The sequence below is a fragment of the Chanodichthys erythropterus genome, chromosome 3 (genome assembly GCF_024489055.1).
Source record: "Chanodichthys erythropterus isolate Z2021 chromosome 3, ASM2448905v1, whole genome shotgun sequence".
Classification (NCBI taxonomy): Eukaryota; Metazoa; Chordata; class Actinopteri; order Cypriniformes; family Xenocyprididae; genus Chanodichthys; species Chanodichthys erythropterus.
Window position 1 is genome coordinate 65,377,259 of NC_090223.1, and position 24,403 is coordinate 65,401,661.

General features: G+C 36.0%; 1 protein-coding gene across 1 annotated transcript in view; it reads left to right on the forward strand.

Moving 5' to 3' along the window:
• Positions 1-866: 866 nt before the first annotated feature.
• LOC137005847 (zinc finger protein 569-like) overlaps positions 867-24,403 on the forward strand; it is a 220,081-nt gene continuing 196,544 nt past the window's right edge. The window contains exons 1-3 of the mRNA XM_067366476.1: positions 867-919; positions 1,415-1,607; positions 15,779-16,731. Of these exons, the coding sequence (XP_067222577.1) occupies positions 1,415-1,607; positions 15,779-16,731 (1,146 nt within the window). The 5' untranslated portion in view covers positions 867-919. The remainder of the gene's footprint in view (positions 920-1,414; positions 1,608-15,778; positions 16,732-24,403) is intronic.

Below are 24,403 nucleotides of genomic sequence, written 5' to 3' on the forward strand. Positions count from 1 at the left end.
ATCTAAGTCCACTAAAGGAGGGAGAGCGTTTTCACATTTGGCTCCGAAACTCTGGAATAGCCTTCCTGATAATGTTCGGGGCTCAGACTCGCTCACCCAGTTTAAATCTAGATTAAAGACGCATCTCTTTAGCCAAGCATTCACATAATGCATCTCATACCAGATCAACTGCACATGACTATCTTTGCTTAATGTTATGAACAGCAGCTACGCTAATTATTCTCCATTTGCTTTTCTGTTTTGCCTCGGGACACCCGCCCTGAGGTGACTAGAGAGTACATCAGCTTCAGTTTGGATCCAGCCTCTTAAGAAGACCTCAGATGACCTGTGAAGAGACGGCGCCGACTCCTGCGAGGACTTCAGAAGACGCAATCATCTGGATCAACATGCACATTGCACAATTTCTATATATCCTTTCTTTTCTATATATCCTTTCTCTCCTAATTATTGTTAATATGTAATTCATTTTTCCAGGAGCTAATTGTTTCTACCTTCAGTTAAACTGCTAACAGTGTTTGTAAATGAATTGCCTAAATTATTTGCTAACTGCATTCTTTAAATTGTAATGTTGACATGCATTCTGTGTAAAGCTGCTTTGAAACAATATGTATTGTGAAAAGCACTATACAAATAAATGTGAATTGAATTGAATATATGACTTTGACCTTTAATGTGTTTCAATTCGGACACATGAATGAACTCTGCTTTATGAACTCATACAACCTTTTTACCATGATTGTTTGTATCATATTTCTCACTGTTTTAATTTTAATACAAAGATTAACTGGTAAAACACTCAATGCACTTCTGTGATTGTAGACAATGCAGCGTCTGAACAGGACTTTTATTTTGGAGTGACGATGTGACGTCATAAGACTGCGTCGAGATCCTGCATCTGTTGTGATTCTGCTGAAGAAAGGTTTGTTTTAAGAATTTAAGCTGATTTATTCGATAGAAACAGTCTAGATTTTAATATTTTTTCAAACAATTTGAAATTAGTTTATTTACTAATGTAACATTGTGATTCTTTATCTAAGTGTAATGAAGGATATTTGTGTGAGTAAAACAAATCCACTGATGAGAAACCGTAAACCTGCGTCTCATTTCTCTCTATATATCATAAATCAGTTTATCATGAACACGAGTTCAGTCTCTGGAGAGTCATGATGGAGAAACTGAACTTTTCAATTGAGTCAAAGACTTTGAGAAATGATTCAGTGAGTCACGACTCGTGCTGCTCAAACAATGAACATGAACGAGAACAACAAACACTAACAAACTAACTAATCATGTTTTCATCAGTTATAAATGCCTAAATATGAAGTTTATTCATTTGCAGCGTTAGTTTTTTGGAGAATTTTTGTCTAACCGGGTCGTTAGACCAATAAAAATGTTAATTATTCTCTTATTAAAGATGGCGTTTAAAAAAGAGGAGACTGAAGACATGAAGATTGAGTTTATTAAAGAGGAGACTGAAGATCTAAAGATGGAGTCTATTAAAGATGAAACTGAAGACATAAAGATTGTGTTTATTAAAGATGAGACTGAAGACATGAAGATTGAAGAAACATTCAGAGTGAAAAATGAAGAAACTGAGGAACAAACAGGTTGGTTTTATTCACAGCTGAACTCAGTCATTTGATCATTATTAAAATGTCCAGCTCTACAGAAATAGAGAATATACAGAAATATAATCTTACAGAAAATGTCAGAATGCACTCAGTCGGTTCATTCATTTCTTCAAGTGGACATACTGTAGAGTTAGGGTTTGGTTACTTGTAATTAAGCATTTTTAACTCATTACTATAGTGAGTAAATGTAGTAATGTGTAACCACATCACTTTAAAATTCAGTGTTTCCATTAAATCTGATCCTGGACCACAAAATCAGTCATAAGTCTCACGGGTATATTTGTATATTTTGGGGGCACCACTACTATTTTAATTATGATAAAAATAATACATAAACGTTAAGCCAAAACAAATTAATTTAAAGCTAAACTGAAACAGAAACCGGCGTTATAACCTATAATTTGGCATAAATCCAAATGTTTCCATATTCACTATTTGGAGGCTAAACTATATTATTTAAACACTTTTATTGTACACATACTTTAGCTTTTTATATATTTGGTTGAATGTATGTTATTTTTACAATTAACAGGCTGCGATGTCAAGTTACTAAAACTGATATATGTTGTGTACACGAGGCAGCGGCGTGATCACTTGAATTTTCTTATAAAATTGGAAACAACACTAAAATAGGCTACTCAGACATTTATGGTCACACAGATGTAACACCTTTTGAATCTGTGAAGGGTTAAAGGTGCAATATGTAATATTTTTGCAGTAAAATATCCAAAAACCACTAGGCCAGTGTTATATATTTTGTTCACTTGAGTACTTATATCTCCAATCATATATTTCGCTCATAAATTGATTAAATAACTAATATCATTACACATACTTTACAATCATGATAATCAAAGCATTAATAATAGAACTTTATTAACCCTGTAAGACCCAAATATAGAAAAAAAAATTAGCTTTTTTTTTTTTTGACATCTCAGATATTGTTTTAGGAGGTCTCTGATGTAGAAATTAAGGATTTAAAAAAAATTATATTTTAGTAAGTTTTTATGGAAATGTTGTAATATTGCAACATTGGGCCTAGTTGGGAGCAGAATTTCTGTATTTGTACTCACTTTGTCTGAACAGATACATAGCATTTAAGCATTCATTTACAGGGTTGATTGCTTACTTTGCCCCATAACAGTATATATCATCAGTAATAATCACAACAATCATATTTTTATGAATAAGCATTTATTAATATTGAAAAAAATATTGAAAAAAATAATTATTTATGAAACTTTTTCTTCTATCACTTTCAATGTGGTTTGAATGAAGTGTGTTTTGCAGTGATAGTCCCTAAGTTCTTTTCATCTGAGAAGCACAGGCGAACATGCACTTGATACAGGGTATTTGTGTATCCATTGCAGCGTCCTCTCTTCTTTACTGGGAAATGAGCAATCATGTACATCCAGTGGGGGGTGGTCCGATGACATCTTGGCATTCTGAAACGAAAAAAGATAAAAAAATAAATAAGTGAAAAATACATTTGGTTCTTATATTGTAGTAGATAAACTGAAAGAATAGACAGGGTGGTAAACCATGTGTTGAGGGTAGAGATCTAAGTATTATCCATCAAAGCAGTGCTTCCCACACATAGACTTTACTTGGGCGGGCTGCCCAAGTATATTTGGAGACACATTTTTGCTTTTATTATTATATTTTATACTTTATATCCACCTAAGTTAATGAAACCATCCGCAATCGATTTCTTTTTTCAATAGTTTTTTCTTTTGGGAATTATTGGTATTTTGGTTACACAATAAATTTGTATTTAATGACTTCCATTTTGATTTCCATTTATTTCATAGTTTTTTCTTCATGTGGGGGAGACTAAAATAATTTACTAAGAACATTATTTGACACATTATTCATTATATAAATTTTACTAGTAAAATGTGTCCCATTCACTGAAAGAGACACTAAATGACAGCAAGGAGAACACAGGAAAAGGAGAACCATTTTAATGCTGTAATTTTGCATAATTTACAATGCATAATAATGCATAATATTAGTATGTAATTAAATGTAATAGTATAATATGTAATTCAAATTAATTTCAATAAACAAATAATGTCTGATTTTCAACAGTATTTTTATTTGTCACATGTAGACCATTTCTGTGCCGTGGGTAATGAGGATTTTTCACCCGGCTACCACCGCAAGTATATATCAAACCTGTGGGAAGCACTACTAAGTATAATAATTTACATGCAAATGCTAAATCAAAATTCCTCTACTACATTCAAACAATATTGTGTGGCCTATTATGCTCTCTAATTATCATACTAAAAGAGCACATGCATTCCCCTCCAGAGCATTTACAGGTTCATATTCAAGACCATTCACACCTGTCTCTAAACAATGCAACAGGCATCCCCCCAAAACATTCAGAGCTCCTAATGCTATAAACTGCTATTTGAGCAACACTCAGGATCATTTAGAAGTTAAAAACTAAAAGTTTCAGATACTGCTCTAGATGGAGTTTCAGATTCCACATACAATGTATTCCTGTGTTTAATTATGGTATAAGCTAAACTAACGTAGTTACAATTAATCATCCAACAGTTTAAATTTCAATTTGTGACCATGTGAGAAGTGCAGTGTCCTTATGTGATGTGTAGGAGCTCAGGCTATTTTGACTACCACTCTGACCCAATGTTGTAGAATTACAACATGGACTTAACTAAATATATCTGTGTTCTAGACATTGTAATAAACACAAAAAAAAATGTAATTTTACTTACTTGAATCTTGACAAATCCAGTCATGTAAAAAAGGAGATGAGCTTGACGCGAAGTTTGCAGGTAGAGTGAGTTCATGGCCAGGGGCCAGTTGCACCAGCTGTGCGCAAGTTACAACGTAGACTAGTTTTGACGTAAATGGGCACTAAGTTACAACTTACGCACTACTAAATATTTTTGTGTTGCACCATTAAAGTTAGTTGAAGCGTAACTCTACGTATACACTAAATATTTACGGAAGCCTCCTATCAGGAGTAAAGATTGGAATAAAATAGTAGACTGACTGAACTGCATCAATAAGCTCTTGCTTTACCTGACAGACTTAATTCTTTACACATATATGATGCTGCTGACATTTACACTCTCTTAAATTTTAAGAGAGAGAACATCATGTGAAAAGATTACTTTGTTAGACACTCTTCAACACGAACCCGTTAAACAGCGCACCGCTGTGTGCATCGGTCCTATCACTCCGTGTTGTGCATGTCAAATAAAATCAGTCATAATGTTTACATGTTATGTTTTTGTTGTTGTTTCAGTATTTATTTATTGATCCTTATTAATTTCGTTTCAAATACAGTTTCTGAATGTTATTTACATATAAAAACATTTATGATTAAGTAGTAGGCTATTATATTTAATGGGAACTTATTTTTACTGTTTGCTACGTGAGGCAAAATAAGTCCGAATGAAGCATAAACTGAAATTCGAGGAATTTCAACAACTTCTGCTCCTGTATCTGAAGGATAACTGAAGGTAAACGTCATATTATGCGGCTACGCATTACTTTACGGAGACCTTACGAGCTACTAGCTACGTTCTGCCTTAAGAACAAATGGTGCAACCGAATAAAGTACAGAGTAAGTTACAAACTAGCTAGTAGTTACTAAGCCACTAGTGTGGACTTTACGTTCCAATTTAAGAAAGAACTTACGAACGGCTGGTGCAACCCTACCCAGATGACCGGACCTATAAACACTTATTCTGTCCAATAGCATTGTGAGGACAAACAACAAAACCCATTAACTACGTAAATGTGGTCTTGAGAGAAAAAAAAGAAAACATTTGCAGGCCTTTTTTAAAAGTTGTTGAAAGTGATGTTGTAATTCTGCAACAGTGGGCTTTACAGGATTAACGAGAACTAAAACTTGGCAATCATGAATGCATATTTGTCCTTTTAACTAAACATAACTGGTGGTGGGGCTTCAGATATTGTTTGTCATTCAGTGTTTATGTAAAAAACAGATAATAGTAATTATTATTAAAAGAAGATAATACTACTACTATTAACAGTAGCGCTGCTTCCGGTCATGAGTATGAGCAGAGAATATACCCTTTAGTATGAGTTAATGCAGCTCTGTTTATCATATTAGATACATTTGCAGGGTGTCCGCAGGGTCTTGAAAAAAGTTGATAATTCCCATTTTGGGAAAATTAAGGCCCTTAAAAGGTATTAAAAAGTCTTAATCACGATTTTATGAGGTATTACATTTTGTTCAAGCTTTGTCAAAAGAGTTTGAATTTATTTTCATCCCCATAATAACTATAAAAAAACAGCATTCTCGGTCAGTGAGATCAGCTCAGTGTCTCAAAACTGCGGTGAATCTCCACTCACTGAACTCAAAGGAATTTCTTATATTTTCCAAGTTAATGTTTCTGGATTCTGACAAAGCTAAGACATTCACCTCTGGCAAGGACAAAACTAGTTACATCATGAGATTGTTAATGTACATTTTAATAAACCTTGCTTTAATTTATTCTTTTGAGCTTTGTTTCTTCCGAGCTTATCTGAGCTGTGGTTGTATGGTTGTGCTCTAAAGATTTATTTGCAAACTACAACTGTTTATTAAGTTAAAGGTTTGTTGCTGATTAGAACTTGAAGTGCGATGAGGTCTTAAAATATTTTGAGAAGGTCTTCAAAAGGTCTTGAAATTAACTTCAGGATTCCTGCATATACCCTGATTTGAGTGTGTTGAAAATGATGTTATAACATGCATTCGCTCGGCGGCTGCTGTGAGACACTGTTACACACTGCAGTAAGATGGATCAATTTTACAATATCATATTAAATGCTGGATGGCTTGTGTTGATAAATGACATACAATTAATTTTAAAACGTATTGTATGATGAGAAAATTCTGTATTACTGTTACTAAAAATAAAGCTGCATCTGATTGTTATGTTAGCTACTTCACAAAATAGTGTTTTTCTTTGAGGCATGGTAAAGCATGGTACTCACAAAAAAACAAGAAAATTAGATTTAAACAATATGACTAAACATGTTAAGCTATTTAAGACCAAATCGTTTTCTGCCTATGAATATATAAAAAAGTTGTTCCCTTGTGTAGTAAAACATGTGATTTATTAAAGCGTCTTTGGTGTTTCCATGGTTTCTACAAAATAAATCCGGAAACCGAAGGTAATGCGGGTATGATGCCATTGACAGGCGACTCCTCACACGTCCCGGAGCCTTGGTTAAAATTGCAATTTTCTCACGATTTACAAATAGTTGGAAACATTTGGGATATTATAAGTACTCAAGTAAACAAAATATATAACACTGGCCTAGTGGTTTTTGGATATTTTACTGCAAAAATATTACATATTGCATCTTTAACCCTTCACAGATTTGAAAGATGTTACATCTGTGTTACCATAAATGTCTGAGTAGCCTATTTTAGTGTTGTTTCCAATTTTATAAGAAAATTCAAGTGATCACGCCGCTGCCTCGTGTACACAACAAAAACTAATTTTTTTTTCTATATTTGGGTCTTACAGGGTTAATAAAGTTCTATTATTAATGCTTTGCGCGAAATATATGAATATAATAAATCATAAAGCCTTATGACAAATTATGATGCATATATCGACCCAAGAGGGAATTATGCATAGGCTATATATGTAAATCAATGACAACAAATTATAATCAATTACATATATGATCAGTTCTAGCTTAATATTTGTTTAGAGAAACTATCCAAGGTTGTCCAGCAAACTTAGTTTTCACAGAATATTATATAAGGAAAGTTATTCTCTGGCCACGAGAATAAACCTCTTATCAAAGCATAAAGCAATGGTGCTGGATCGAATGTTAAAGTGACTTGGGTTTTCTGAATGAGCAACAGAACAATCGAGCATGAATATAATGCATTTAATATATGAAAACTACTAATACAGAGGTTATATGTCTAAATATACACAGGGCATATACATATATATAGAAGTGAAAGTAAAGAAAGGGAAAGAGAGAAAACAAGTAGCAAAACTTACTAACAGTCCTTGAGAGCCAGAAGAGAAATCGGTTTCATTAGATCTTATAAGAGGTATCGCATCTAATGATAGAGAAAAGGTACTTGCATTAGTTTGCGCTGAGTTTCAAAAGATACAGGTGATGTTCAGTGCTGCTGCAGTTTCGTTGGCTTCTTCCGTTTCCGCGGGAAGATTTGAGCTGAGGACATGAAAATTCTCGCCGGAGGTGGTGATCCCGAAAGGAGATAAGCGCGTGATGGAAGCACGGTTGCCTGAGGCGGCCGAGAGAGACGTGCATGAGAGAAGGCGATGGATAATTCGAGGACAATCGAGACACAACACAACTGTTTGTGCTTGTCTTTTATTGAAGCAACAAATGGTCAGGGTGCCCTGTTTAACGGGCAAAACTTCCTTTGTCTTGTCTTGTGGCTTGATTTGCATAATTTATGAGGTATCAGGTTGGATTGTACTTTCTTCACAGTACAATTAAAAAAAACAGAACAATGCATTTTACAGAGCTTTATAACGAGACTAAACTTGCCATGTAAGAAAAGCATATAAAAAGAAGTTATAGTTAACAGGCAAATTCCATCATTAAAACTAACACTAGCACAACTACAATCCTAGCTAAGCTTATACAGTGGGAATAACTATATGCAATTTGAAATACAACAGCGGTTATATTTTACACCTACAATCTTCAATGCATGTTTGTGTGGGTGTCAAAATTTGGTTGGTCTGTCTGGGCCCACATGGTCCTTATCCCACAAGGGGGGTGTGATCCTTTTGAAGTCTCCAGAGCTAGGAAGTGGGGATCTCGGTTTAATTTCTGACAGGGTCGCAAAAATTCCAAAGTGCCTGTCTCTCTTGGACCGGCCGGAGCCAATCCGTGATTTACAAACACAGTTCAGCAGGCTAAAAGCATTCTGAAAATTCCAAAGTTTAGTTGACTGATCAAATAAACCACGCAAAATCTGATCAGAGCGCTCAGACTGAAGCCTAGTTTTACATGAGGAGGTGGGGTAAGTAATTATTACCAGATCTTCTCAGTGATTTTAGTCCCGTCCTATTGTGCCATCTCAGTAATCATTACGAGCAATGTCAGTTTACTTCAGATTTGTGCAGTTTTTGAGTAGGTTTATATACAAACAGTTTTTTTATGTACAATTCACTTTATAAAAGACCCACATTTCTAACTTTCATTCATGAGGATAACATGGATAATTTGAGATGGTTTAGTGTAAGATTTTTGCCCATCTTTTGAAAAATGCAGTTTTAAAAGTAAAAAAACTCACTTTTACCAGTAGATGGCTGCAGAGCACCACTATCCTCCAAAAACTATCCTCCAAATGTTGAGTAAAAAAAATTAATACAGGGCTTCCGGTTGGGCAGCGAAACAAGATGGCAGGTTAAACTGCGAGCTCCCTTAAGTCAGTTTTAAAACTCCGCTAAACTTTATATTTACTTATTGAACACCTTCGTGTGTTGAGAGATGAGCGGAGGGACTAAATCTAAAACCAAAAGAAACCCCGAAAAGCAAGATAAAAGCTCTAAACGAAAAGAAACGGACAGCATGCAAGAAAAAGTAGAAGATGGCGACCGAGAAACTACAGACTCTCTGCGCGCGGGTTTAAACAGTATAAGTGAGCAGATACGGGAATATCGCAACGAGCTGAAAACAGAGCTCGGGATGTTTAAAGATGAGCTTAAAACTCAGATGAAGCGCGAACTAGATGAGTTTAAAGAGGACATCAATCAGAAATTCGCGTTAACATCACAAGAAATAACGGAACAAAATGCAAAAGTCGAGGCCACTTTGACGCGTGTTGAGGAAATGGAGAGCTGGAGCTCCGAGACTGATGGTCTACTACACGATTTTATACAAGAACACAAAAAGATGACGGGAAAGCTGACTGACCTCGAGTCGCGGTCCAGAAGGAACAACCTGCGGATTTTCGGAGTGCCAGAGGAAACGGAGAAGGGGCCTGTTATCCAATTTGTTGAAGAACTTATCAGGAGAGAACTTGGCATTGAAACTGATTGTCAGATTCAGCGGGCGCACAGAGCTCTGGCACCGAAGCCTAAAGCAGATCAACCCCCGAGGGCAATCGTGGTAAATTTTTTACAATATAATACAAAGGAGAAAGTCCTGAAAAGAGCCTGGGAGAAGAGAATAATCACACTCGGAGAGCGGAGGATTTTCTTCGATCACGATTATACTTCGGTTGTGGTGCAGCAACGCAAATCGTACGTTAAAGCCAAGAAAATCTTGAAAGAAGCGGGGATCCGCTTTCAAACCCCATTCACTAAGATGAGGGTTCACTGGGATAACGGAATCAAAACGTACAACGACGCGAAAGAAGTGGAGAAAGATCTGCGCGACAGAGGATATAAAGTGGCGGATTCCGAAGAAGCAGCTGGCCCCACAACTTTACTGGAACGATTCGAGGCGCGGAAAAATTCAGCATGGCAGCAGGTCAGCAGAGAGCGCAGAGCAGAGACAAGCAGAAGAGCACGGAAACGGCTGGAGGATTTTCGGCGGACGAGCCCGGTGAATTTGTAAGAGACCCCATATATGACGACGTGAACAAAGGTCTAATACATAATAGTTAAGGGGGATCAACGGGCTTGACGACCGTAATACAGTAAGGGGATTTTATGTATATGCATTGACTTACGGGAGACATGGACATTGAAGAAAATAATATATCTAGTATGAGTGCAATAACCTATAACAGGCTGCATCTCATATCTAGAAGGGGGCCCTCCGTTCAGCAGAGGCTTTCCCTCTCAATGGAGACAGTGACTCAAAACCCCAAGTTCTGGGTGAACATTTCCATCTGGAGGTCAGTTGATACCATTTTAGTTCACTTAATATGTTCTGGTTCATGTAAAAGTTGTTTAGTTGTTTATACTTGTTCAAATGTTAGCCAGTGGGGTTATCATTATACGAAGATTACTGTAGTGAGAGTTGTATGCAGGAGAGAGACATTGAGATAATGTCCTTGAATGTAAATGGATTGGGGAACCCAGTCAAAAGGGCTAAAGTGATAGCTAAGCTGAAAAAGGAAAAAAAACATATTTTCTTCTTACAAGAAACTCACTTATCAAATGAGGAACATGAAAAACTTAAAAAATTTGGTTTTAAAAACATCTTTTATAGTTCATGTTCAACCAGTCGTAAGAGGGGGGTCATTATCTTAATTCCAAAAGGTGTTAATTTTGAGTGTTGTAAAGAAGTAAAGGATAAGGAAGGAAGATATGTTATTGTTAAAGGAACAATAAATAGTAATGTGGTAACCTTGGTAAATGTTTATGCCCCACCAGAAAGCAATAAACAGTATTTCAAAGCATTATTTGATATTGTGGCAAAGGAAATGGAGGGGGTATGTATATGTGGAGGGGACCTAAACATAGTGCTAAACCATGACTTGGACACAACAAGCCATAAAAGAAACAAAAATCATATAACCAAACTCATGAATCACATATGTATAGAAATGGGCCTAATAGATGTCTGGAGGGAACTACACCCATTAGAAAAAGATTATAGTCACTACTCTGCCACACATTCTGTTTATTCTAGAATAGATTATTTTCTCTTACAAGAAGAAAATAGACACCTGATACAGAATTGTCGAATTGGGGTTGCTGACGTATCAGACCATAGCGCTATTTATGTGAAGATTTCACTGGGTGGGGAGAAAAGAAACACGCTGTGGAGATTAAATCTAGGAATATTAAACAATGAATCAATAGTTGAGCAAATTCGAATAGAAATAAAAAGATATTTGGACGAAAATAACAATGGTGAGGTGGACCCCTCTATACTATGGGATGCACTTAAGGCAGTGATTCGAGGAAAATTAATAGCAATTACAAGCACTTTAAAAAAAGAAAAGAAAGCTCATTATGAAAAACTTATTTCAGAACTAAAGCAATTGGAGCATAAACATAAATATAATGCAAATAAAGAGGTGATGTCTCAAATGGGAGAAATAAGAAAGGAAATTAACAACTTATTACAGTTAGAAATTGAGAAAAAGGCTAGATTTCTTAAACAAACTTACTATGAATCAGGACCAAGAGCGCTTAAATTATTAGCAAGGCGAATGCGAAAGCAACAAACTGATAATTTAATCACTAAAATATGTGATCCTAAAACAAATCAAATAAAACATGATCCAAAAGATATAGGAAATATTTTTAAGAAATACTATGAAGAGCTATACAAACAGACCTCTGATATGAATAGAACAAAAGTACAAGAGTTCCTTAATACATTAGATATGCCATCTATTGGTAATTTACAAAATAAAAGTCTAACTGCAGAAATAACCACTGAAGAATTACAACAAGTTATGCATAAATTTAAATCAGGCAAATCACCAGGGAGTGATGGATTCCCTTCAGAGTGGTATAGAACCTTCTATAAAGAACTGATGCCATTATTAAGGGACACCTTCAATTGGGTCATAAAAGAAGGAAAAACTCCTCCATCATGGAAAGAGGCTATAATTTCTGTAATCCCTAAGGAGAAAAAAGATAGGGAATACTGTCAAAATTATAGACCCATATCACTCCTTAACACAGACTATAAAATCTATAGTTCCATTCTAGCATCTAGAATACAATTATTTTTATCAGACCTGATAGATGAGGACCAAACTGGTTTTGTTAAAGGTCGACAAACATATGATAATATAAGAAGAACTCTTCATATAATAGATAAGATTCATAGAAATAAACTATCTGTCGCTCTAATCAGTCTTGACGCCGAGAAGGCTTTCGACAGAGTTAACTGGGATTTCCTTTACCTATCACTAGAAAAGTTGGGATTTAATAACAAATCTGTCCAGTGTATCAAGTCATTATATCAAAATCCAACAGCTAGAGTAAGAATAAATGGGTCTCTATCAGAAAGTTTCCTCCTGGAAAGAGGAACTAGACAGGGTTGCTGTCTTAGTCCCTCTCTTTTCGCCATTTACATTGAACCATTGGCTCAATTAAGCAGACAGCACTCGTTGATTCCAGGGGTTGAAATTAACGGTATGGAACACAAAATTAGTCTTTTTGCAGATGACGTTATGATTTATTTAGCTGAACCCCAAAAAAATTTCACAAATCTTATGCAAGTATTAGAGCAATTTAATGAATGTGCCGGATATAAATTGAACGTAACAAAAACCCAAATACTTATGTTAAATTGTAAACCAAACACGGAACTCAAACAAAACTTTGAAATTAATTGGGATGCAAAATGCCTAAAATACCTAGGTGTAAATATAACTAAAGATTTAACAAAATTATATAGGGCAAATTACGATCCAATTACTAATAATATAAAGAGTGACATTGAGAGGTGGTCCACGTACCCCACTAGCTTTAGTGATAGGATAAGAGGAATAAAAATGAATATCCTACCGCGCTTACTTTATTTGTTTCAGTCCCTCCCAGTGGAAATCCCACCAAAGCAATTCTTTGAATGGGACAAAGTAATATCCAGGTACATATGGGGGTAAAAGACCTCGAGTGCGTTACTCAACACTCCAATTACCTAAAGAAAAAGGTGGTATGGCTCTTCCAAATCTAAAAAATTATTTCTGTGCAGCACAGTTACATCACATCTTTTATTGGTGCACTTCCAGCTACATAGCTAAATGGAAAGACATAGAAATAAATATACAAGATATTCAAGTTCAGTCATTGATAGGGGAGAGTGAATTTCATAGCTATAGTGAAGACAAACTGGACCCAATAATGACATTCTCATTGAAGGTTTGGCATTCTATTGTTAAACATCTCAAGTTGGAGAAAGAAATTGGAATACTTAGGTGGATTACTTATGATGAGGAATTTAAACCAGGAAAGAAAGATCCAATATTTCAGCAGTGGAAGGAGAAGGGAATAACAGCATTATTCTGTGTAATTGCAGATGGTGAAATTAGAAGCTTCCAGGATTTAAAGGAAAAATTTGGACTAAGAAATAAGGACTTATTTAGATATTTACAGTTAAGGGATTACTACAATAAAAAAAGGAGAATTGGAGCAAACGATATTCATTCCCTTATTAAAATGATGATTGATGCCTATGACCATGTATTACCAAGAATAATTTCTTCTCTGTATGAGGTGTTGATGAGTTGCAGTCCCTCCTCCACATTATATATAAAATTTAAGTGGGATAAAGAATTAAAAACTGAAATACCAGAAACGGATTGGTATGAGATGTGGTTAATACACCAAACTACTACCAGTTCACAAATATGGAGAGAGTTTTGCTGGAAGTGCCTTATCCGCTTCTTCATAACACCTAAGATCAAAAGCAAGCAAGTCTCCAGGCAGCAGACTTGCTGGAGACAGTGTGGACAGTTAGAAGCGGATCATACACACATCTTTTGGAGTTGTGAGAAAATTAAGTCTTTTTGGGATGATGTGCAGGTGGTTATGACTGAAGTGTTAGGATATAAAATTCCTAGAACCTCTTTGTTTTTATTGATGGGAAATATTAAAGGCATAGTAGCTAAAAGTGATAGATACTTATGTAAGATTCTCCTTGTGGCTTGTAAAAAAACTATAACTAGGAATTGGCTTAAAGATTCTACTTTGAATTGTAAACAATGGTTTGGAATTATTGAAGAAATCCGGGTTATGGAAGAACTTACATATATTTTAAAGATGAAAAAAAGTGCTTTCAAGTGTGACTGGGAAAAGTGGTTGAAATATAAAGAACGTAAAGATATCCTCAGCTAAGTATACAGTAATTGTTAATGGAATAGTTAACCCCACCTGTTTGGCTTTGTTTTGTTTTTTTTTTGGGGGGGGTGTACGTGTATATATGTATTTATATATATCTATATGGGTGTATGTATTTATATGTATGTGGGCGTGCATGTACATATATGATCATTGATATCTAGGAATAAGCACAGATATGTATGTATACAGTTGTGAAACATACATTTGCTGTTCATATATGTATAATTTTCTTTCCTCCCTCTCTGTTAATATTGCTTTTTGTTTTTTTCATTGTTATCTTTGTAATTAAAATAAATACAAATAAAAGTAAAAAAAAAAAAAAAAAAAAAAAAAAAAAATTAATACAGTAAAATAGGCTTTAATAGTAATACTGGAATATAGAACAACGTAACACACTTAACCACAACAACATAACATTACATTAGCAACATCAAGAATGGACAGGGAGTGAGTCCATTATAAAGGCAGTGCTGATGAGGAAGTCCAGGTGTAGGTGATTTGTGATGATGGGAAGAAGACGAGGGAAGTGAGTGCAGGTGTGAAGACAAGAGGATGATGGGAAATTGAGTCCGAGAGACAAGGGAACTGTGACATAAAATTGGAACGCATTGTTTTCTGTGAGTGTACACACACCGGCGCCGACATTCGATGCATGTCCGCGGCGCCCAGCTACGACTCAGAAACAATAGAAAACAATGCACTCAAAGATGTGTCCGGTGTGCGAGCACCTTGAGTGTACTGCACAAGGGTTAAAGTAGCTAGGCAAGGGCATAAAAATCTGAACTGCCCTGGAGTACCTCAACAGGACACTTTGTAGATTTATTTGAAATAACCATCAGTCTCAGATTAGAGTATCAGAGCTGATGAGTTGAACCTAGAGCAGGAATGACCAAACCTGTTCCTGGAGATGCTCCGCCCCCCCGCGGTACAGGGGAAGACCAGAGGCTGTTTTTTGAATGGATGTCAATGAATGAGAGGCTTCACTATGCTGATTAAACAGCTTTTGTGGGGAAATAACTAATCATTTTGATAAATTGATAACTTGTTTGCTAATCTTCAGCATGTTTTACATTAAACAATACTTTAGAATAGACATGTAACATTTTGGAAGGGGTGCACGTCAGGCTACATCCTAGGCCACGCAGGGTACTCACAGTACCTACGGGGTACTCACGACGCAGAAGTATAAATCAGCCTTAAGTCTTCAGGAATGCTTGAAAATTAAAGGCAGGTGTATTTGATTAGGGATGAAACTTAACTCTGCAAAACAGTGGCCCTCTAGTACCAAAGCTGCCCATTCCTGATCCACACGATAGGATAGGGTATAGATCATACATGTTGTTGATTTTGATGCTTTAAATGTCTAAATTGTTTTTTTGTCTATTTTTACCCTAGATCTGATGGCACTGAGAGAGGCGAGTCATGAACTTGATGAAAGGGATGAAGAGAAAGAACATTGTAATTTAATGAGTGAAGAAAAATCAACAAAATTTTCCTTACAAAAAATAGCTCAAAAGACTGAAACTAAAAGTTATTTCACCTGCCAACAGTGTGGAAAGACTTTTGATCAACATAGAAACCTTCAAGTCCACTTGAGAGTTCACACTAGAGAGAGAGCCTTCACTTGCCAAGAGTGTGGAAAGAGTTTCATACATAAAAAACGCCTTATAGTCCACATGAGAATTCATACTGGAGAGAAACCCTTCCCCTGCCAACAGTGTGGAAAGAGTTTCATTATAAATGAAAAACTTAAAGTCCACATGAGAATTCACACTGGAGAAAAGCCTTATACCTGTCAAGAGTGTGGAAAGAGTTTCATTAGAAATGAAAACCTTAAACTCCACATGAGAATTCACACTGGAGAAAAGCCTTATACCTGCCAACAGTGTGGAAAGAGTTTCATTAGAAATGAAAACCTTTCAGCCCACATGAGCACTCACACTGGAGAGAAGCGTTACACCTGCACTCTGTGCGGGAATGGCTTCACACGGCTAAAAACCCTCAGGCAACATATGAGAATTCACACTGGAGAAAAGCCTTACACCTGCCAACAGTGTGGAAAGAGTTTCAGTCAAAAAGGACACCTTATAGTCCACATGAGAACTCACACTGGAGAGAGCCCATTCACCTGCCAACTGTGTGGAAAGAGTTTCGTTAGAAATGAATACCTTAAAGTCCACATGAGAGTTCACACTGGAGAAAAGCCTTACACCTGCCAACAGTGTGGAAAGAGTTTCAGTCAAAGAGGACAGCTTATAGTCCACATGAGAATTCACACTGGAGAAAAGCCTTATACCTGCCAACAATGTGGAAAGAGCTTCAGTCAAAGAGGACACCTTATAGACCACATGAGAACTCACATTGGAGAAAAGCCTTAAGCTTTGATTCATTATTTTCTAAAATCAAAATAAAATTGAACAGCTCAATATTGCAATAAATCGAGGTCGACACAACAGCCTCTTAATTTTTAAAAGTGTGAAACACTCACACTTCACAAAGCTTACGCTACGTTCTATGCCTTCTCTGTAGGTTGTTTGCACATGATGTCAGGGCTGCACATGAAATGCGGCAGGAGGGCAAGGAGTGATTTTACTATATCAAAATTCCTATTTCTTGCATTGTTATGGTTGCTCAAATCTTTCAAACTGAGAAACCACAATGAGCTTTTATCGTTTACGTAACTTGTATAGTTTTTTTTACTTTTTAAAATAGCATTTTGTGTCTGCTGATACTGAAATGAATATGGAACCTGCTTACTTTATTTGTTTTTTACTTTAAATATTAACATTCTTGGACTTCCGGTAATGGCGGAGAGGCGAGTGGTCGCATAATTCTAAAGCTCCCGGCGGGGTTGAATCCCCCTCAAGGTTGAACGTTATATTATTGATATAAAAGTTACTAGAGATAATGCCAGGGGGACGGAAATCAAGAAACAAAGGAAAGACTTCGGTCAATTCAGAAGAGAACGTTTTATCACCGAGTGACAGCGAGGATAACACAGAGTGCGCTGACAAGCTAACGAGCGCCGATAACATGGAGGATATGAAGGCCAGCATCATTGCCGAAATAAAACAAATACACACGGACATCTCTAATGAGATCAACGAAGCAACGGACCAACTCAAAAGGGAGCTTGGTGATTTTAGAGGAGAAATGAACACCAAACTGAACGCTATTGAGACCGACATAAAAGACGCAACGACTAGAGTGGAGGCGGCTGAGGACAGAATCAATGATTTGGAGGCCTTTAAAGGTACAATTTGTGATATTTTTTTTCCGCTAGAGGTCGCTAGAAGCCTATTCAAAACAAAGGCGTAGTTTGATGACGCCAAGTTTTAGAGCGGAAACTTGGGACATGTGGTCTCCATCTCAACGGACGGTGCAAAAGCATAGGGATTGGAGTCTGAAAGAACTCATGTTCGTGGATGCAATTATTAACGTTACTGTAGTATGAAGCAGAGCAGGAGCGAGTGTTGTGGAGCTGAACGAGGAGCTGGAGCGATTGATCAACACACGCCTCACGAGCAGCGGGACTTTTATTATGACACAGTCGCCGGCGCTCGCTTCCTCTTTTCCGGTCATGAGTTTACGGGAGCTGTCCTTGTCGACAGAACCAGCGGAAGATGGTAAACAGTAATTCTGTTCCATAAATAAGTAACACAATCCACCATAAAACGTGCAAGAAGTAAATAAGGAACTGCTTGAAGCAAGCTAGTGGTTTGCTGGACGCTAGACACTACTTCCGCATTTGTCCACGGCACTGTTGTCATGTGGTTTCTACGTCAGTAAAGGCGGTAACAAAGGTAACTGACGTCATTGACAGGCGACTGCACTGCCCCGTGTCACTGTTTAGAATGGGAATTTTCTCATGATTTACAAGTAGTTGAAAACATTAGAGATATTGTTAGTCATCAGCTGGACAAAATATATAACACTAGCCTAGTGGTTTTTGGATATTTTACTGCAAAAATTTTACATATTGTACCTTTAACACGGATGCAAGAGATGTACTATCCCACTCACTCGAACTACAGGAACAACTCCAGACACGGCTTGAAGACTTAGAGGCACGCTCACGTCGAAACAATATACGGATCCACGGCACAGGGTTCCTACACATTTTCCATTTCAAAATTCCATACTTTTCCATACTCAAATTTCCAGACCTCCTTCCAAACGATTTCTGCCATTGGTGAGCCTCGGTCTCCTTTTCTATTTTTTTTAGCGCACCAAAAATATTCTCGCCGCTTTATAATATTAATATTGAACAACTGTACTCACATGAACTGATTAATGGATCTTGAGAGAGGAAATGTCACTGCTTCATGTTTGTAGTCCGGGTCCTACAGTCTTTTAGTGATTTTTAAATTAGTGTTTGATTGTTGAAATAAAGTTTTGTATTTAGTATTCATGTCCTAGGCCCTTCTCTTCTTAAAAACCACGTACCTGTGTAACTTTTGTTGGGAATAAAATCTACAAGTACTAATATATTCCATTTAACAAGTTGTCATGACTTAGTTTGTTTCCCTTTCCGGCCATACCACTCGCTACATAGGCGTGAATATTTAATTTGTCTATTAATTCGATACATTTCCTTTATAGAGATCCTTCTGTGATTTATCCATCTGCTCTGTTCTCAACATTATATGTATCATATATTATCATATATCATATATACATATAATATATGAAACATTATATGTTTCATATATTATATGTATCAAAGTATTTTTATAGAGTAGCCTACGAGTATGAGTAGCACAAGCAGTTTCCGTAATATATTAGAAATTTGTAACTCTATAAACATATTTGCAAAGTGAAGAGAGGTGAAAAAGGTGACATGTAGAAAGTAGATAGTTGTAGGGGGTCTGGGGGCATCCTCCCCCAGGAGAAGATTTTTGTGATTTTAACATGTAAAGGAAGCATTCTGGTGCACTCTGAAAAGAACATAAATGGAAAAAAACAACATTTGCTTCAAGTAAAAAATAAAAAATAAAACATTTTGGCACCGGGGCTGAGCATTGACAAATTTCATAATTGAATGTGATTTTGATTCAGAAGCTTGCGATTTGATTTTGATTTGATTACCTTTGATTCAGTATTGATTAATTTGGGCCTATCAGGTACAGTACATGGCAAATTTCCTCAAAGAAAAAAATCTCTCAACTAATGCTGTAAACAATACAGGGAACCACAGCTGGTACGTCATTATAATATTAGGTTAAATTGATCGTAAGTTACTTACATATAGGCTAACTTACACATAAGGAAGTTTTTATAATAACGTTATAATCAAAGTGACAATTATTTTTCTACTCTTTTTATGTAGGCCTAAACATTTAAATGGTGACTGTCATAAAACAGATTTATGTATTCAATATAGAAGCACATGTTAAGTACAAATACAATGAATATGTAATAGCCTATAGAGCATATATTTAGCAAAATGCTCCACTCAAAGTTAATTTTTGTAGCTAAATGATGAGTTATTGGACATTGTAAGGCTTTTCTGAGGTAGGCTAAATGTGACATTTTTACAAGCTGTTTTATTGACGCCTTTCTGCGGTTGAAACGCTGATTAATCGATTGCATGTGACATGACAGATTTTGGTAAGTTGTACTGTATCTTTCAACATACCTTCAGATTCTCAATCATTTTGTGTTGTAACTAGTAAAGCCAAAGAGATGGCTGGTTCACGAGCGCTACAGCGATCTGTCACGCCACAGAGCGCCAAGAAAGATCGTGACTAACTCCAGTCTATGGGAAAGTAGTAGCCCATTTGCAATTCTTATGAGAATCTTGTGTCACGGACTACAAACATTATAAATGTAGGTTAACAAATTCTTATTTATTATGAAACTATATTCCTTTCTATTATCCTTTTGTTAGAGGTATATGTGTAATTTTATGTTATGTTAGAGTCTAAGTGGACTGCTGTTTGCAACCCATTGTACTTCCTTAATTTGACTATGTTTCAACAGTATTTCAGAGGGAAGCAGGATATTAAATGAGAAAAAAAAAAATTAGAACAGTACATGATCCATTAGGAATGGATTAGATCATATCCAGTAGCCCGTGCAGTGACATCAACAGAAAAGGCAAGTGATTTTAAATGAACAATAAGTTATTACATTTTTATTAATAATAAAAAGACAAACTATGATTATTTTTTTTGTTTGTTTGTTTTTTTAATGTACACACTCTAAAAAAATGCTGGGTTAAAAACAACCTAAGTTGGGTTGAAAATTGAGTTTGGGTTGTTTTAACCCAAAATAGGTTGGAAATTAAAAACCAGACACATAATTACTAGAGGCAACAATAATACAGAGCGCCAAGAAAGATCGTGACTAACTCCAGTCTATGGGAAAGTAGTAGCCCATTTGCAATTCTTATGAGAATCTCACCCCGAAAAAATAACTCTTCGGATGTAAACGATTAACATAAATGATGTATTTTGATTCAAAACTGCTAATTTCGCCACAAAGTGACTAGTTTGCAGGTATAATAAATTAAAAAACTGAATAGAGGCAATAGTCTGGAAACACAAATATTTTTCCAAACTCTGATTTCTTTTTTCCATACTTTTCCAGACCTGGAAAAAACTCAAATCAAATTCCATACTTTTCCATACTTTTCCAAACCGCGTAGGAACCCTGACGACATAGAAGAGGAAGCCGAAGGAGATGATATAACGGGTTTTGTGGAGAGATTTATCAAAACAGAGCTAGCTCTTCCCGACACCCCTCTCGGAATACATAGGTGTCATCGCTCACTTGCTGCTAAACCTCCTCAAGGGGCTAACCTGAGATCAATCGTCCTATGCTTTCTAGAGTTTCAAATCAAAGAACGGGTGCTTCAATCTGCTTGGAAGAGGAAAGATATTCAGTACAAAGGGAAACGCATTTTCTTCGAACAAGACTACACCAGTGACATTTTGGCAAAGAGGAAGGCCTATGCACCCATTAGAAGAGCTCTTAAAGAAAAAAAACTTCGCTGCCAGACGTTACACCCAGCGCGTCTCCGTGTTCACCTCCAAACCGGTACAGTGATTTACAGAGATCTTCAAGAAGCCGCGAATGACCTGAAGGGAAGAGGAGTCATTAATACCGAAACTTTCAACCAAGTGACTAAATACAAGGACCCTTCTGGACCAAGGATGGTGAAATCGGCGGGTACCTCACGACGTCAACGGGAGAGGATTAAAGACATTCAAGAAAAATTTAAAGAATTTCGCCGTAACATAGACGCCACTAGCTAAGGTCAATATCTTGATGTTCACCGGTGAGATTTTTCTTAACAGCTTTCCTTAACTCTAAGTGTAATCTGGACCTTGCCGCTGGGAAATGCATGCTTGTTTTCTCTACCACGCGAGCTGCTCTGATTTAAGTCAGAGGATACAACTCGCATTGAGAGGGACTCCCTTGGTTTTAGAGGATTCCACTTTCAGCTTAGAAGTGATTATGGCACTTCACCTTTGGAAGTCGATTTTGTTCCTGTTCATTTGTTTTTTATGTTTTATTTTAGATAGACCGACATTTTATACTTTTTTTCTTAGCCAGTCAAGCTGTTCAATAATAATAACGTTCCCTAAAAAATAAAATGACTAGAGAGAAATATAACTTCATTACTCTTAATGTAAATGGCTTACACAATCCTGTAAAAAGGGGTAAAGTTATAGCTAAAATGAAGAGAGAAAAGCAGGATGTCATATTTTGGCAAGAAACGCACCTTTCAGATACCGAGCATGAGAAACTTAAAAAAATGGTTTAAAAATTCGTATTATTCTTCGTTTAAACATGGCAATGCAAGAGGAGTTTCAATACTCATTTCAAATCATGTAAATTTTCAGTTTACCTTACAGGTGGCAGATGCTGATGGACGATACATTTTAGTAAAAGGATTCATTGATCATAAATAGGTTACATTGGTGAACATTTATAGACCTCCTGGGCATAATAAACAATTTACTAAGAAAGTTTTTGACTTATTATGTATGGAAATGTCTGGGGTGGTGATATGTGGGGGGGACTGGAATATTCACTTGCATCCTTCATTGGACTCTTCATCTAAGGCGAAAAATATACAATCAGAGGCACTACATATTAAAAAAATAATGAAAGAGTTAGGCATGATGGACGTTTTGAGAGACATACATCCACATGAAAAGGTTTATACATTTTTTTTCCCACTCATTCTATTTTTTCTAGACTAGATTATTTTTTCATGCTCAATTCTGATAGACATAGGATTATTGACTGTAAAATTGGAGTCAGAGACATCTCGGATCACGCAGGGGTTTATTTAATAATACAATTAGATATTAAACGAAAAGAAAGGATCTGGAGGTTAAACTCTAGTTTTCTTAACGAGACAGCATTTCAACAATACATTCAGAAGGAGCTTGAAGATTACATGTATCACAATAATAAAGAAAATATTTCTCCAAGTGTATTATGGGATGCCGCTAAAGCAGTTCTCAGAGGTAAATTGATAATGTGGTCATCAAATAGGAAAAAAGAAAAAGAGAAAAGAATTGCTGATAAGACTAGGGAACTTAAGGTTTTGGAGGAGGAGCATCAAAGAAATAATAATGTAGATAGTTTAGAACAATTAAATTTGGCTCGAAAGACTTTAAATTAACTTTATGAAAATCAAGTGACCAAAAAAGCAAAATTTATCAAACAAACCTATTATGAGAGTGGACGTAAAGCCAGGAGATTACTTGTGTGGAGAGCACGCAAACAAGAAGCTAGTCGTTACATACATAAAATAAAAAATCTGCAGACTAATGAGGTACAATATAATCTAGAAGATATACAAGAGTCTTTCGTATATTACTATTCAAATTTATATTCCCAGCCTCCAGCGGCAGACATAAATATAGTGGAAAGTTTCTTGGACTCATTGGATTTACCGTCTATAGGCACAGAACAGAATAAAAAACTCACACAACAAATAACAGAGGAAGAAATAGGAAAAGCAATATCAAATTTAAAGGGGAATAAAGTGCCAGGTCTGGATGGGTTTCCATCGAATGGTACAAGTGCTTCAAGCAAATGATAGTACCAACTTTGAAAAGTTGTTTTAATCAGGTTTTGGAAGGCGGAGAAATCCCAATATCCTGGAATCAAGCCCTTATCTCAGTAATACCTAAACCAGGGAAGGATGCAACTGAATGTAGCTCTTATAGACCGGTATCAGTATTGAACATAGATTATAGAATATTTACCACAATAATGGCCAAACGTTTTGAAAACATATTATCAGATTTGATAGATACAGATCAGACAGGATTTGTTAAAAATAGAACAACGCATGACAACATACGAAGAGCGTTTAAAATCATAAATCACATGAAACCTACAGAATCTGTCGTACTTAGCCTTGATGCAGATTATATGTCTTATATATATCTCTAAAATGTCTCTAATCTCTAATATGTCTTTATATGTCTCTAAAACGATTTGGATTTAATTGCCAGGTTATCAATTGTCTAAAATCCCTATACAAATCACCTACAGCAAGAATTAAAATTAATGGAGATTTATCAGATGGTGTTTCCCTAAAACGGGGCTGTAGACAAGGATGCGCGATGAGCGCAACGCTATTTGTATTGTTCATTGAACCATTGGCACAAGCCATTAGAGAATCAGAAAATAGTCACTGTATACAATACAGAATACAAAATTTGTTTGTATGCAGACGACATTCTGATGACTCTCATCAAACCTAATATTAGTTTGACAACATTAATATCCCTTCTTAAAAATATGGCTCTTATTCAGGATACAAATTAAACTTCCATAAAACCCAAATTTTAACGTTTAACTATAAACCAAGTAAACAGATACAAAAACATTTAAAATTTAACTGGAATAATAGCATAATTAGATATTTAGGGGTCAATTTTCCTAGAGAACTGACAGAAGTATATAAACACAATTATGTCCCCTTAACATGCAATATAAAACATGATATGGATCGGTGGCTAATACTCCCAATGAACATGTACAACAGAA